This window comes from Taudactylus pleione, unplaced genomic scaffold (genome assembly GCF_031769625.1).
Source record: "Taudactylus pleione unplaced genomic scaffold, aTauple2 ptg000139l, whole genome shotgun sequence".
Taxonomy (NCBI): domain Eukaryota; kingdom Metazoa; phylum Chordata; class Amphibia; order Anura; family Myobatrachidae; genus Taudactylus; species Taudactylus pleione.
This window is the reverse complement of record NW_028284541.1, coordinates 1,293,818-1,310,951: the sequence shown is the minus strand read 5'-3', so window position 1 is coordinate 1,310,951 and position 17,134 is coordinate 1,293,818. Positions and strand designations below refer to the sequence as shown.

At 48.7% G+C, this 17,134-nt stretch overlaps 1 protein-coding gene across 1 annotated transcript in view; it reads right to left on the bottom strand.

Moving 5' to 3' along the window:
* The window catches only part of ADSS1 (adenylosuccinate synthase 1), an 83,199-nt gene extending 69,128 nt beyond the window's left edge, over positions 1-14,071 (bottom strand). The window contains exon 1 of the mRNA XM_088473745.1: positions 13,792-14,071. Within this exon, the coding sequence (XP_088329871.1) occupies positions 13,792-13,965 (174 nt within the window). The 5' untranslated portion in view covers positions 13,966-14,071. The remainder of the gene's footprint in view (positions 1-13,791) is intronic.
* Between the last annotated feature and the right edge of the window lie 3,063 nt (positions 14,072-17,134).

Sequence of the window (17,134 nt, the reverse complement as noted above, 5' to 3'; positions counted from 1 at the left end):
CATAGACAGCCCAGCAGAGTGAGTGACAGGAGAAGCCGTTTGTGGGTGGTAAGGGGCAGGCCACTAGAAACGGGGCAGTGTAGATGTGAACGCAGGCGTGCCTGAGAGTCTTAACTTTCGTTTCAGAGGCGTCCATAATTAACAGGCAGCGTCATAGTACACGTCACCTTGTTGAATTTTACACTGAAGTGCTCGCAGTGCTTGCAGTAGGGTATAGTCAACCTCAAGCGCTGCGTTCGCTTCTGATGGTACCCGATGTACCGATGGTTGCATACACTTCCTGGAGATGACGTGCGCAATTGGGCATCTTAAGACAGGCTGGTGGGCCTCTTCATACACAAAGCGATCGCACTCCCAGAAGACATAGTGGGCATTCTAATGCCTTGCCGCGCGTTCGCCTGCCTTGCTGGGTGTGCGCCAAATTTGCATACGCTGGAAATGAGCGTACGCATCTAGCGAGCGGGTCTGAATCGAGCCCTGTGCTCTTCTAGGCAAACTGGTATAATAGAGCACGAATACTTTATTGTTGGAAGATTGTTGTGGCTTAAATCAGAAAGAGATTCTACTATATTGTCGGCCATAACATTAGCCTAACTGCATGACACCATAACACACAACAGCCCTTTCATATAAGTAACAGCACTATTTCTATTATCAAAGCATACTCAAAGAGGCAATATTTCAAGTCAGTAGTTAAGAAATCTTATTGCATCCACACAAAACTGTCTCCAGTGCATGTTTGGCCAATAAAGTTTAGCAATGTAATATTAAGGGTTTGGGTATGGGATCCCGGCCGTCGGGATGCCGCTGGTCAGAGTAGCAACAGTGGCATACCGACAGTCAGAATCCCAATACCCTTAGGTAAGTAAAGTAAGACTAACCCTTACCCCTAACCCTCCCTCCCCGATGCCTAACCGTAACCTCCCCCTCACCAGTGCCTAACCCTAACCCTCCCTCCTTAGTGCCTAACCCTAACCTTCCATCTTAGTGCCTAACCCTCCCTCCTTAGTGCCTAACCCTAAGCTCCCCCTCACCAGTGCCTAACCCTAACCCTCCCTCCTCAGTGCCTAACCTTAACCTTCCGTCTTAGTTCCTAACCCTAACCCTCCCTCCTCAGTGCCTAACCCTAACCTCCCGTCTTAGTGCCTAACCCTAACCTACCTCCTTAGTGCCTAACACTAACCTCCCCCTCACCGGTGCCTAACCCTAACCCTCCCTTCTTAGTGCCTAAACCAAACCTCCCCCTCCCCAGTGCCAAACCCTAACCCTCCCTCCTTAGTGCCTAACCCTAACCTCCCGTCTTAGTGCCTAACCCTAACCTCCCGTCTTAGTGCCTAACTATAACCTCCCTCCTTAGTACCTAACCCTAGCCTTCCGTCTTAGTGCCTAACCCTCCCTCCTTAGTGCCTAACCCTAACTCTAACCTCCCTTCTTAGTGCCTAACCCTAACCTCCCCCTCCCCGGTGCCTAATCCTAACCCTCCCTTCTTAGTGCCTAAACCTAACCTCCCCCTCCCCAGTGCCTAACCCTAAACCTCCCTCCTTAGTGCCTAACCCTAACCTCCCTCCTTAGTGCCTAACACTAACCTCCCCCTCACCGGTGCCTAACCCTAACACTCCCTCCTTAGTGCCTAAACCTAACCTCCCCCTCCCCGGTGCCTAACCCTAACCCTCCCTCCTTAGTGCCTAACCCTAACCTCCCATCTTAGTGCCTAACCCTAACCTCCCATCTTAGTGTCTAACCCTAACCTCCCCCTCCCCGGTGCCTAACCCTAACCTCCCCCTCCCCGGTGCCTAACCCTAACCCTCCCTCCTTAATGCCTAACCCTAACCTTCCGTCTTAGTGCCTAACCCTAACCCTCCCTCCTTAGTGCCTAACCCTAACCTCCCGTTTTAGTGCCTAACCCTAACCTCCCTCCTTAGTGCCTAACACTAACCTTCCCCTCACTGGTGCCTAACCCTAACCCTCCCTCCTTAGTGCCTAAACTTAACCTCCCCCTCCCCAGTGCCTAACCCTCTCTCCTTAGTGCCTAACCCTAAGCTTCCGTCTTAGTGCCTAACCCTAACCCTCCCTCCTTAGTGCCTAACCCTAACCTCCCATCTTAGTGCCTAACCCTAACCTCCCATCTTAGTGCCTAACCCTAACCTCCCTCTCCCCGGTGCCTAACCCTAACCTCCACCTCCCCGGTGCCTAACCCTAACCCTCCCTCCTTAATGCCTAACCCTAACCTTCCGTCTTAGTGCCTAACCCTAACCCTCCCTCCTTAGTGCCTAACCCTAACCTCCCGTTTTAGTGCCTAACCCTAACCTCCCTCCTTAGTGCCTAACACTAACCTTCCCCTCACTGGTGCCTAACCCTAACCCTCCCTCCTTAGTGCCTAAACTTAACCTCCCCCTCCCCAGTGCCTAACCCTCTCTCCTTAGTGCCTAACCCTAACCTTCCGTCTTAGTGCCTAACCCTAACCCTCCCTCCTTAGTGCCTAACCCTAACCTCCCATCTTAGTGCCTAACCCTAACCTCCCATCTTAGTGCCTAACCCTAACCTCCCTCTCCGCGGTGCCTAACCCTAACCTCCACCTCCCCGGTGCCTAACCCTAACCCTCCCTCCTTAATGCCTAACCCTAACCTTCCGTCTTAGTGCCTAACCCTAACCCTCCCTCCTTAGTGCCTAACTCTAATCTCCCATCTTAGTGCCTAACCCTAACCTCCCTCCTTAGTGCCTAACACTAACCTTCCCCTCACTGGTGCCTAACCCTAACCCTCCCTCCTTAGTGCCTAAACTTAACCTCCCCCTCCCCAGTGCCTAACCCTCTCTCCTTAGTGCCTAACCCTAACCTTCCGTCTTAGTGCCTAACCCTAACCCTCCCTCCTTAGTGCCTAACCCTAACCTCCCATCTTAGTGCCTAACCCTAACCTCCCATCTTAGTGCCTAACCCTAACCTCCCTCTCCCCGGTGCCTAACCCTAACCTCCACCTCCCCGGTGCCTAACCCTAACCCTCCCTCCTTAATGCCTAACCCTAACCTTCCGTCTTAGTGCCTAACCCTAACCCTCCCTCCTTAGTGCCTAACTCTAATCTCCCATCTTAGTGCCTAACCCTAACCTCCCTCCTTAGTGCCTAACACTAACCTTCCCCTCACTGGTGCCTAACCCTAACCCTCCCTCCTTAGTGCCTAAACTTAACCTCCCCCTCCCCGGTGCCTAACCCTCCCTCCTCAGTGCCTAACCCTAACCTTCCGTCTTAGTGCCTAACCCTAACCCTCCCTCCTTAGTGCCTAACCCTAACCTTCCGTCTTAGTGCCTAACCCTAACCTCCCGTTTTAGTGCCTAACCCTAACCTCCCATCTTAGTGCCTAACCCTAACCTCTCCCTCCCCGGTGCCTAACCCTAACCCTCCCTCCTTAGTGCCTAACCCTAATCCTCCCTCCTTAGTGCCTAACTCTAACCTCCCAGCTTAGTGCCTAATCCTAACCTCCCGTTTTAATGCCTAACCCTCACTCCTTAGTGCCTAACCCTATCCCTCCCTCCTTAGTGCCTAACCCTAACCTTCCGTCTTAGTGCCTAACCCTAACCCTCCCTCCTTAGTGCCTAACCCTCCCTCCTTAGTGCCTAACCCTAACCTCCCCCTCACCGGTGCCTAACCCTCCCTCCTTAGTGCCCAACCATAACCTTCCGTCTTAGTGCCTAACCCTAACCCTCCCTCCTTAGTGCCTAACCCTCCCTCCTTAGTGCCTAACCCTAACCTCCCCCTTACCGGTGCCTAACCCTCCCTCCTTAGTGCCTAACCCTAACCTTCCATCTTAGTGCCTAACCCTAACCCTCCCTCCTTAGTGCCTAACCCTAACCTCCCTCCTTAGTGCCTAACATTAACCTCCCCCTCACCGGTGCCTAATCATCCCTCCTTAGTGCCTAACCCTAACCTTCCATCTTAGTGCCTAACCCTAACCCTCCATCCTTAGTGCCTAACCCTAACCTCCCCCTCCCCGGTGCCTAACCCCAACCCTCCCTCCTTAATGCCTAACCCTAACCTTCCGTCTTAGTGCCTAACCCTAACCCTCCCTCCTTAGTGCCTAACCCTAACCTCCCATCTTAGTGCCTAACCCTAAACTCCCTCCTTAGTGCCTAACACTAACCTTAACGTCACTGGTGCCTAACCCTAACCCTCCCTCCTTAGTGCCTAACCTCCCCCTCCCCGGTGCCTAACCCTCCCTCCTTAGTGCCTAACCCTAACCTCCCGTCTTAGTGCCTAACCCTAACCTCCCATCTTAGTGCCTAACCCTAACCTCCCGTTTTAGCGCCTAACCCTCACTCCCCAGTGCCTAACCCTATCCCTCCCTCCTTAGTGCCTAACAATAACCTTCCATCTTAGTGCCTAACCCTCCCTCCTTAGTGCCTAACCCTCCCTCCTTAGTGCCTAACCCTAACCTCCCCCTCACCGGTGCCTAACCCTCCCTCCTTAGTGCCCAACCATAACCTTCCGTCTTAGTGCCTAACCCTAACCCTCCCTCCTTAGTGCCTAACCCTCCTCCTTAGTGCCTAACCCTAACCTCCCCCTCACCGGTGCCTAACCCTCCCTCCTTAGTGCCTAACCCTAACCTTCCATCTTAGTGCCTAACCCTAACCCTCCCTCCTTAGTGCCTAACCCTAACCTCCCGTCTTAGTGCCTAACCCTAACCTCCCTCCTTAGTGCCTAACACTAACCTCCCCCTCACCGGTGCCTAACCCTAACCCTCACTCCTTAGTGCCCAACCCTAACCTCCCCCTCCCTGGTGCCTAACCCTAACCCTCCCTCCTTAGTGCCTAACCCTAACCCTCCCTCATTAGTGCCTAACCCTAACCCTCCCTCCTTTGTGCCTAACCCTAAACCTCCCGTCTTAGTGCCTAACCTCCCGTCTTAGTGCCTAACCCTAACCCTCCCTCCTTAGTGCCTAACCCTAACCTCCCGTCTTAGTGCCTAACCCTAACCCTCCCTCCTTAGTGCCTAACCCTAACCTCCCTCCTTAGTGCCTAACCCTCCCTCCTTTGTGCCTAACCCTAACCCTCCCTCCTTAGTGCCTAACCCTAACCCTCCCTCCTTTGTGCCTAACCCTAACCTCCCGTCTTAGTGCCTAACCTCCCGTCTTAGTGCCTAACCCTAACCCTCCCTCCTTAGTGCTTAACCCTAACCTCCCGTCTTAGTGCCTAACCCTAACCCTCCCTCCTTAGTGCCTAACCCTAACCTCCCGTCTTAGTGCCTAACCCTAACCCTCCCTCCTTTGTGCCTAATCCTAACCTCCCGTCTTAGTGCCTAACCCTAACCTCCCGTCTTAGTGCCTAACCCTAACCCTCCCTCTTTAGTGCCTAACACTAACCTCCTGTCTTAGTGCATAACCCTAACCTCCAACTGTCCGGTACCTAAGCCTAACCCTCTCCCTAACCCCTGATACTTACCTTCCCGACGCTGTTGGGATTTTGGTACTGGTATTTCGATCGTCGGCATCCCGCACTCTGGGATGCTGACCACATCCCATATTTAATACCGCTGATATTTTCTCAGTATTATTGTAGAGTGTATGACATAACTTACCATAAAATATTGTGATTGTTGCAACTTTGTTAATGTTTACGAAACCTGTGAAAGTATTACTGACTTGATAACATTGTTGCGATACTGCTTCTTTACTTAAATGTATTCTGGTTAAAGCTGTAACTCAACTTTTAGTTCAACCGCAGTACTTGGCCAATTAGGGCAGTCAGTGGCGGTAACAATTCATGAGTTATGGTGTTGTAATTTGCAGGTTTGAAGTGTTGCATAAATATGTAATTGTCACTAAATATGGGATGTAGTAGACACCAAGGCGTGCGGGATCTGATCACACTACGTACCCTAATGTATGACCATGTTTCTGTCAGCCAAGCCATCTTACAAGTGATGTTGGGACAGTATGACTGATATGAGGCGCAGTAGTCTATTGGTCCCGAGGGGAAGCAGTGGTCTACCTGCTCTGGCCTGGTGGGAAATTAGAATGAAATAGAGAACATTACACACATGAGAGGTCTTGTACTTATTGAACCACCCTCATATGAGTATTATAATATAGGCTGAGTAATAAAGTATCCCACTGGAATGCTCTGTGTATTGTAAATCTGTAAATAGAATGCTCTGTGTACTGTTAGTAGGTCCCTATGATGTAGTCTGTTTTGTATAGCTGATACTAGAATGCTCTGTGTTTTGTCTATCAGACACCAGAATGCTCTCTGTATTGTATATTTGGCAAATAGAATGCTGTGTGTACTGTAAGGAGGTCATTACATTGCTTTTCGTATTGTACAGAAGTCATTAGAAAAATCTCTGCTTTAAATACTAGTCAGATGGGACTGGTAAGTGTTGTACTTGATGTTGACATACCAATTTTTCATGCATTTCAAAGGCTATATAAACCACAAACGCATTACACAAACCCACCTATTGTACACATTTATATCACATACAATTTTTAATTGCGGATGCTGGTAAAAAAAACTTGGGCCACTTGCTTGTGTATACATCAAGGTAAAATTGCCTTTACTGTGCCAGGGCACCACCCAGTCCTATTAGTAAGCCTAGGTGGGGTCCGGCTGTAAAGGTGTCTAAATGTGACAGTTGTAGATTTGAGGATAGACACAGGACACTTTTGGTAGACCTGTGCTTCCTCTGACTCACACTTGGAAAATCATGTCTGTAGACATATATAGAGATCCCTAGAGCACAAAAGCACACAAACAGCAAAACTCGGCCAAGGAATCTAGAGCAGTATAAATTTAAGCAGTTTCAAGAAATAAAACCTTTAAGCTGCATACACACACAACGATTTTTTGAACAATTATCGTTTAACGATATCGTTTAACGATAATTGTTTGAAAAAATCGTTCACTTTCTGAGTCAATCGATGAATGATTATCGTTCATGCGCGTTCACGTTTGTAGTTTGTAGTTCAGTCAGACTTGTCAACTCAACGATTTTCATTAAGGGAATATGCATAAATCGCTTGTAGTTCAAAAAAATCGTTCATTACACTTTAAAAAATCTGACAGATAATCCAACAGAAAATCTGACAGAAAATCGTTCATAAAATCGTTTGTAACAAAATCGTTGTGTGTGTATGCAGCAATCGTTCATAAAATCGTTGGTAACAAAATCGTTGTGTGTGTATGCAGCAATCGTTCATAAAATCGTTGGTAACAAAATCGTTGTGTGTGTATGCAGCTTTAAAGCTGCATACACACACAACGATTTTGTTACCAACGATTTTGTGAATGATTTTGAGAACGAATTTCTGTCAGATTTTTTAAAGTGTAATGAACGATTTTTTGAAGTACAAACGATTTTTGTAACTTCCCTTAATGAAAATTATTCAGTTGGTCAGTCAGAATGAACTACAAACTACAAATGGGAATGCGCATGAACGATAATCGTTCATCGTTATAACTCAGAAACTGAACGATTTTTTCAACAATTGAACGATAACGACGTCGTTATAGTTAAATTGTTAAAAAAATCGTTAAGTGTGTATGCACCTTAAGGGGTCTATTTACTAAGCAGTGTTAAGAGACAGAGTGAAAAGTGATAAGGAAGTGATAAAGTGCCAGCCAATCAGCTCCCAAATGTCATTTTTCAAACACAACCTGTGAGATGGCAGTTGGGTGGCACCTTATCACTTTTCACTCTGTCTCCTAACACTGGGGGTCATTCAGACCCGTTCGCAAGCAAAGGACGCTCGCAAACGGGTCGATGTTGCCCTACTGCGCATGCGCACGACGGAGGGAGCTCCGTCATGCGCATGCGCGAGACCCGGACTGCGACAGCCAAGCTGTCGCTCCGGGTCTCGCACCAAAGGGGGCGTGCTGTCAATGGTGACTGACAGCACGCCCCCTTTGGTGGGCGTGCCGGGGGCGTGCCTGCCAGACGGAGGCGTTCCCATGGCCGTCTGAAGCCGGCCCCACTGACATCACTAGTGATGTCAGTGGGAGTGATTTTGGCTCTGATAGAGCCAAAATCACTCCAGGGCTTGCGGCAGCGAGACCCTACCGCAGGGTCTCCGTCGCAAGCCCGATGGTCGCGATGGTCAAGACCATCGCGACCATCATCATGGACGCTCGCTATAGCTGTGGGTGGTAACCCACAGCTATGCGAGCATCCATGAGGACGCTCCAAAAAAATGTAGGAGGGCCCTGATTCAGAGCGAGCGCTCTGGCCAGAGCGTTCAGCTCTGAATCAGGCCCACTGCTTGGTAAATAGACCCCTAAATTCTTATACTGTTCTTTTTTATAACACAAAATGAATGTAGTTACAAAAAAAACAGAAACAGCAGCAATCAACAAGTACAATTTAAAATATGTAAAACTGGATCTGCTTAGAATTCATTATTATAAGTTATAGTTCGGTTGCACAATGATGGCTGATTTCTTTTGTTTTCCTGCATATTAAAATATCATGTGCTGTTCAGTTTATAGAGCGCGCAGAATCTCCAGCAGATCCCATAGGGGGAGGGGTGGAGAATGTGGCGCTGTGAATTACATCATCATGGCCTTTGCCCATGGCATATTGCAGTGGGGGGCGGTACATGATGAGACAATTTGCCCCAAATTGCATCTTCAAGTACTCAGACTTCGCCTGGAATAGGTGGGATCCAATGTTGGACTACTCTCCCAGGGGTATGAGAGAGTCGCCTGAAATTGAGGAGACTCTTGGAAATTTTGGCAGCATTGGTGAGTATGACAGGGCTTTCCTTCTGGCCGTGGGATTATATATGGACGGGGCACAGGCTTTGATTCAATGGTGCATGCAAATCCCGTTTCTGTATGCAGCGGATCTGCAAACATATGTGAATGATTTAGCTGATGTGTTGTACACAGAGACGCCCACCTCCAGCCAGGCTTGCCTACCCTCCCGATTTGGCCTGGAGCCTCCCGATTTTCAGGTGCTGCACCCGGCCCCCCGGAAAGGCAGGCAAGCCTCCCAGAATCCCACCAGCCTTCCCGACCTCCCCCCAGAATAAACTTGAAACCCCCGCAGCAGGGGGGCCGGTGACGCTGAATTTATCATCGTGGCCCCGCCCCCTGCTTCACAATGCCGAAAATAACGGAATTGTGAAAAGGGGGCGGGGCCACGATGCCGCAATCGTGCGACCCCACCCCCGGCACCACCCTCAATGTGATGTCAGTGACCGGCCACGCCCCCCGCTGTTAGCCGACAATCAGCTCCCTCCCGGCCACTTGCATACAAAAGACGAAACATCAGGCACATTGGTCGCACATCGATCATCTGAGCAACTCTACAGTATGCTGTCTCACTAAGACGCAGAGGCCTCGGCAGCCGGGGAGTTTTAAATGTACTACGCTGCCCTAACCACTCTGTATTATAATGTACTGTGCTGTCCACTCCTAACCACTTTCTATTATACTGTAGTATAGTGCCCAAACCACTATTTACCCTAACCTCACCCACCTCTTCCTCACCTCTCTCTCTCTATATCATAACCTCACCAACCTCTTCCTCACCTCTCTCTCTGAGCCCCAACCTCTCCCACCTCCTCCTGACCTCTCTCTCTATACCCTAACCTCACCAACCTCCTCACCTCTCTCTCTGTAATCTAAACTCACCCACCTCCTCCTCACCTCTCTCTCTGTATCCTAACCTCTCCCACCTCCTCCTCAAGTTTCTCTCTGTATCCTAACCTCTCCCATCTCCTCCTCACCTCTCTCTCTGTATCCTAACCTCTCCCACCTCCTCCTCACCTCTCTCTCTGTATCCTAACCTGACCCACCTCCTCCTCACCTCTCTCTGTGACCTAACCTCACCCACCTCCTCCTCACCTCTCTCTCTGTGACCTAACCTCACCCACCTCCTCCTCACCTCTCTCTCTCTATCCTAACCTCACCCACCTCATCCTCACCTCTCTCTCTGTATCCTAACCTCACCCACCTCCTCCTCACCTCTCTCTCTCTGTATTCTAACCTCTCCCACCTCCTCAAGTTTCTCTCTGTATCCTAACCTCTCCCATCTCCTCCTCACCTCTCTCTCTGTATCCTAACCTCTCCCACTTCCTCCTCACCTCTCTCTCTGTATCCTAACCTGACCCACCTCCTCCTCATCTCTCTCTCTGTATCCTAACCTGACCCACCTCCTCCTCACCTCTCTCTCTGTGACCTAACCTTACCCACCTCCTCCTCACCTCTCTCTGTGACCTAACCTCACCCACCTCCTCCTCACTCTCTCTGTATCCTAACCTCACCCACCTCCTCCTCACCTCTCTCTGTATCCTAATCTCACCCACCTCCTCCTCACCTCTCTCTCTGTATACTAACCTCTCCCACCTCCTCCTCACCTCTCTCTCTGTATCCTAACCTGACCCACCTCCTCCTCACCTCTCTCTCTGTATCCTAATCTCACCCACCTCCTCCTGACCTCTCTCTCTGTATCCTAATCTCACCCTCCTCCTCCTGACCTCTCTCTCTCTCTGTGCCCTAACCTCACCCACCTCCTCCTGACATCTCTCTCTGTGACCTAACCTCTCCCACCTCCTCCTCACCTCTCTCTCTGTATCCTAATCTCACCCACCTCCTCCTCATCCCTCTCTCTGTATCCTAACATCACCCACCTCCTCCTCATCCCTCTCTCTGTATCCTAATCTCACCCACCTCCTCCTGACCTTTCTCTCTGTGCCCTAACCTCTCCCACCTCCTCCTGGCCTCTCTCTCTGTGCGGAATGCATCAAGAATTTGCATGTGATGCATCTTGCCACTCATCGCATGCATACCAGCGTAAATCGCAGATATGCATGAATAAAATCACAAAGGACAGCTCTCCTGGTAAGATAGAAGGACTCCTCGGTCTATGACCCAGAAGTCCTTCTGCGCATGCGTCGAGTGACACATGCGCCGCATGGGGTGCTGGGCAGGGATTCCATTGGATCCCTCCCATGGGGAAGTCATGAATAGAAGACACCGCACCCAAACCCCGGAGTGTATTGCATTCCAGGGCTTGATGCATATGCGGTGAGCAGCCAAACCTCCAAAAATGTCATTTTCGGAGGCTTGACTGCAAAATCTGCACTAGTGCATCCCGCCCGCTGTACCCTAACCTCACCCATCTTTATCCTATTTATTCAAAACATGCAGAAGTAGGCAGACACTGTCCACCTACTTCTGTGACATCATCAGTTGAAGAGAAGCTGGCATACATTCTGGTGCATACATCAGACCAACTTTCCTCCAACTATCCAACTGACCAACCATTAAGAATTTTTTTCAAGGTGGAGGCAACAGGACTGTTAGGGGTCAATTCAATTAGGATGATGTGTGGGCGATGCATGCAATGTGCCCTTGTAGCGACATTGGAACACCTATAACAGCACCTCTGATTCACCCTATTTTCCCCCCTTAATTGTGCATTTTAGTTTGCGGCCCCATAGGGTTGCGTATTAAAATGTACGCCTCGGGCTACAATAAATACTGTATAGATTTATCGGCTCCTTAGAGAGACTAGAGCAGGCCTGGCCAACCCGTGGCTTTCCACTTGTTGTAAAACTACAAGTCCCAGCATGCCCTGCCACAGTTTTAGCATTCCCTAACAGCAAAACCATGGTAGGACATGCTGGGAGTTGTAGTTTCACAACAGCTTGAGAGCCCCAGGTTGGCCAGGCCTGGACTAGCGGCTATAATTACGAAGCTGAAAGTTTAAAGCAGAGCACTAACATTCAGTGCAAAGCACGCCTGGCTTTACACTGAATGGGAGTGCCACTTTAAATGTTCAGCTCCATACAGTCGAGACAAGGCCTCTTGCAAAATCCGCTGCTTCATAAATATAGCCCATGGTCTGAGGAGTAAAGCAGAGACTAGAGTTACGGAGGACACCAGGGCATCTGGATTGGGAGACAGAGGACATTGTGGTGTTGCAGCCAGTGAGTGAAATTTGAGGGGTGGGAGTGACTCAGAGAGGAGGGGGAATGATAAGCTCTGTATCTTTAGGTAACTTTGGGACATCCACATGGAGATAGCAGACAAACAGTTGTTCACAAAAGATAGTATAAGGGAAGAGTCCAAGGGAGCTAAGTAACAATTATTACAGAAACGTGTCCTGGTCCTTAACGCTGTAGGAGTAGTTTTTATAGATGTAGGTTATTTTCCCATTCATCTTCAGTTATTTTGTTTATGCACAGTTTATCTGTGCAAAAGCTTTCATACAGTAGATGTACCACATCTGATATACACCCAAAGGTCCTGATGTAGAATGAGACAGTTAACATAGCACATTTTACTTAACCCTGCGTCAGGTGCACCTCTGGGACTCCCAGGTTCGGGTGCAGTGCGCCTGTTATAAAATCATCATTAGCACCTAATTAACTCAATTCTAACGTTCTTAAAGTGATCAGTGACCGTCATTAGGATGTACAAAGAGAGAATATATGGAAATCTGATTCACAAAACCACATTTATTAACCTTAAAGCAAGTAAAACAAAAAATACTAAATTTTAAGAGGCGCAGTGTGCCTAAGAGGCCACCCTGGACAAACCCCCATATTTCCGCAAAATACCCACAACCTTTGTAATTTTCATTCATACAATGATCAAAATACACAAAATTGTGAGAAAATAAAAAGAAATACATACCTTCAAAAGTAGGACAAGTACGGGCGCAATGAGCATGAGAGGCCAGGAAGGTCACTACTGCACTCCACGCAGACGGTGGAAAAACTGACTAGAGGGGTTTCAAACAGCACCTAGAGATAGGAAAGTACTAGGAGGGGCAGGCCCCTGCGCCCCCTTGCGGCGGAGAGGTGAGCGAGAACAGCTTTGTGGCGCCTGTCAGGCCAGCTGCTCCTGACGCAGGGTTAATATCGATCTACAAATGCACAGAAAAGTGGGCGCATGTAAATGCCACTATGCGGTTTTGCATCATGCTGGCACTTGCGCAAACTTTCACCCTGAGAGTTATAATGGAGGAGCGAAGGTGCATTAGGATGTAGGCTAACTGCAGCAAGGGTGTGACTGCGCAAAAGCAAACAGATGCAGACTGGGTACACAGACACATACGCCTGAGAAAGCCATATTATTAGAGGGTGTCAATGACATGTGGATGCCGATAGTGGTTGCCAGCGTTTGTTTGTGATTGGCTGATTGTAAATACACCTCAGACACTGATTGGTGCTCGGGCATAGATTATGCTTTGGTGTGTCTTTAAGCAAATATTTTTTATTTTGTCTCGTACACAAGACAGAAAAGTTTTACTGATGCCTAATGTATTTATCATGATAGCACCCCTTTAAACCTGGATTATTTCTACATTACTTTTTATTCCCTATAAACATAATAATTTGAAGTTCGCCCACAATTTTATTTAAAATATGTGTTGCTATATTTTTGCACTTAGGTTTTGCTAAGCATACTGGCAGGCGAGAGTACACAGGCTGAAAATCACTGTACTAGAATTAATTATGGCTCTAGGTCTAGGAGTAGAAGCTCAGAACAAATTAGCAACAGGGGGAGATTACATAACCATAACACTGACAGCTGGGTAAGTCACCCAGGTATGAATAAAGGTCAGAAAAACCATATAATAAAACCAAAACACAGAAGTTATCGCACCACAATATATTACATTTTAGATATCTACTGTAATACATGAAAGATAAGGTTAGATCATGTAAAGGAGGATAGTAACTAGGGAAAGTGAGTTTGCTGTGTGTTCTGGTGGGATTACATTTTTGGAACACAGCAGCAGATATGGACAAATTGGAGTCAGATCTCACCCCCTCCCTCCAAAAAAGACATACCTGACACCTGCAGATAATATCAGCATCTGTAGCTAGCAGATCCACCACTTTGCCTTTGCCTTCGTCCCCCCATTGCGACCCCAGGACAACACTGACTTTGTTGCCTATATCGTGCCGGGCTCTCTTGTGTCCCCCGGAGGTGCTGCGGTCGTTGGAGGACCGTGTGCCTGACATGGCCCAGGCTGAGTGAGTGGTCTGCTGTTCGGGATAGCTCAGCTGTGTGTGCCCTACTTCACTGTCACAAGACTCTGCAGCGAGAGGAGCTGGGGGCAGAGAGAGGGGGGAGAAGGGGAGGGGGGTGAGACTGGCAGGGAGAGTGGGGGCTCGCTCACTTTGCCAAGGGAGGAGGGAGGGAGCCAGCAGTGTTCAATAGGGGAGGGGGAGAGCGCTGAGTGCTGAAGATAAGGAGGAGAGCAGGTGTTTAGGACATTTCTGGAAATGTCAGTAAATGTAACAATCGTCAGTAAGCTGAAAGTTCAGTATTGCTCCTTGAGTAAAATAAATAGAAAACAATTGTAAACAGAGTAACACAGTAATTAGCAGTAATTTATATTACAAAGCGCACTAAACTCTACACAGTATATACCACAGAAAACAAAACTGATGTTAGCTAAAAAAAAGTTCGTATTCAGTATTTTCTTCTTTTTCAAATATCCTAAAACTCTTTACAGGTTTTTAACCCCAGTTTAGGAATACAGTAACAGTGAGGAGGGATGTCTATTGCCTATGCTGAACATTGCAAAGATTTTACTGTGGTTATTATAGTAATAGGGAGGAGAGTCACAGACGGTTTATTGATAATGGTGGTCAGACCAGTGAGAAGTTATAAGACTGTAGGGTCTATTTACTAAGGGTCTATTTACTAAGCAGTGTTAGGAGACAGAGTGAAAAGTGATAAGGTGCCAGCCAATCAGCTCCTAACTGTCATTTTTCAAACACAGCCTGTGAGATGACAGTTGGGAGCTGATTGGCTGGCACCTTATCACTTTCTTATCACTTTTCACTCTGTCTCCTAACACTGTTTAGTAAATAGACCCCTGTATTAGGAGAACAGTCAAATTCAGGGGTGTAACTGGAAATATGTGGCATGGCAAAAATATGGTAATAATCACTTTTGCGATGCGATCTTGGTGCCATATCAAGGAGCCCGTCCCTGCGATGTGTTTGGAGTGAAGTGATCGCATCAGCGTTCTCTTCAGTCCTGAGCTGGGACTCCTATGCATGCAGACCACGTATGTGCAGCGCCCATTGCCGGGGAGGGCTGCTGCCGAACCTCTCCCGGTAATATTGATGGCGTTAGCTGCGGGGACCAAGCCTTCGCATTCCGGAGCTTGGTAAATCTGACAGCATCACATCCCCATTGAAATCTATGGGGGCTGTGCCTGCTGTCGGAAATAGATGGAGATATCTGCTGCGATCCCTCCTTAATACATCTGGGGAATACTTTAATATTTGTGGGTATCCCCCGAAAACACCCGAATCTACCAGAAATATTAAATGATAAAAGGGCCCCATAGGGCAGTTACACACTGAATCAGATTGGTAAATGATGGAGGATTAGAAGGGTAGAAAATTATGCTATGCTGGCCAAAGAACTGGTTTGATCAATTACCATTCTGTGGGTGGGATGCATATAGATGGCATTGCCTATCGGGAGCAACCTTCGGAAAGACTTTCTCTCCTGGAACTCGATGCATGAGGAATGTGGTCAGACCTCCAAAAATTTAATTTTCAGAGATTTTACCACATTATTGAGGATAGTGCATCTCATCCTGTGTATGAACGATAATTGTTCAAAGCCTTAAATTGACTGTAATTTGATTTGATTAACAACCTGTCATTTTGACGTATATACTCCCTTCACATGCCAAAGTGCCATATGAAAGGGGGGGAGGGTTGCAGAGTGGATATGTGCCCTGGGCCTCCCCTTCACAGGGCTTCCACACACACACACCAAGGGCAGCCACTCAAAGGAAACTTTTTGTTTTAGAGACACTTAAACCACTGAGTGTGCAGGGCCTTCCCCATCTGCAGCCATGTGTTTTCCGGGAAACCACAGCCTCTGCCTCTCTTGCGAGGCTCATAATCAGCAGAGAGATGATGGGGCAGGTGGTAGGGTATGCAGTCGGGATGCCGACGGTCGAAATGCTGACCGCAAGCTTCCCGACTCTCTAATCCCGACAGGGGACTAATGACAGGCGTCGAAATACCGACGCCTATCATTACCCCTACGCCGGGAGCCCGTCAAACAGAACGAAGGTAAGCCAGCCGGCGGGCGCGGATGCCTGCGCGGGGGGGAGGGTTAGGTTTAGGGCTCCGGAGGGGATTTAGGGTTAGGCACCCCACCTGGGAGGGCTGGCACCCCCATGCAGAGCCGGCCCTAGCCAATTTGATGCCCTAGGCAAAATTTTGACTGGTGCCCTCTACCCCACTGGGGGCACTGCATCGGGGGACCACTACTGGGGGCTCTATATAAAGGGAAATACTGGGGGTACTGAATAGGGGGGGGACTACAACTGGGGCCACTGTATAAGGGGCACTGCATAGGGGGGATCACTACTGGGGGCACTACTGGAGGCCTGCATAAGGGGGACCTCTCCTGGGGCATAAGCGGGCATTGCATAAGGGCACCACTACAGGGGGCTGCCCCTAATCTTTATTTTTAATTCTCTTGCTACACGCTACTCCTCTGGGCGCACCTGGTGCAAGTGGACCTCCAGCCCCCCACCCCACCCCTCCTAGTTGCAGCCTTGCCAGAATGAGCTTCTGTACAGAAGCTCATACTGACCTGGCCAAACGCTGAGTGCCGGGGGGGCAGTGGCAGGCAGGGGGAGCTGCCGGATGCCCCTGGGCTTTCCAGTCGCCCCTAGGCATTTGCTTATAATGCCTATGCCTAGGGCCAGCTCTGCCCCCATGGGGAGGTTAGGGTAAGGCACCCCCCCAGGAGTCATAGGTTTAGGGTGCATGGAAGGGGGGGTTAGGTTAGGTTTAGGCATTAATTATAATTCTGAAGTGGTTTGTCTTTTTTAATTTCCTATACAAATTCAGGCAGCACAGTTGGTGTAACGGTTAGCATTACTCCCCACAGCACTGAGGGCTTGGGTACAATTCCCACCATGGTCCTAACTGTGTGGAGCTTGTATATTCTCTCCATGCTTGCGTGGGCTTCCTCCATGTGCTCCAGTTTCCTACCACAATCCAAAAATATACTGGTAGGTTAATTAGATGCTGACAAACTAATTAAATTAAACCTAGTGTACATGTGGTAGGGAATATAGATTATAAGATCCACTAGGGTAGGGACCTACTTTCTGATTTTCCTCTCCAGGAGAAATTCATATGC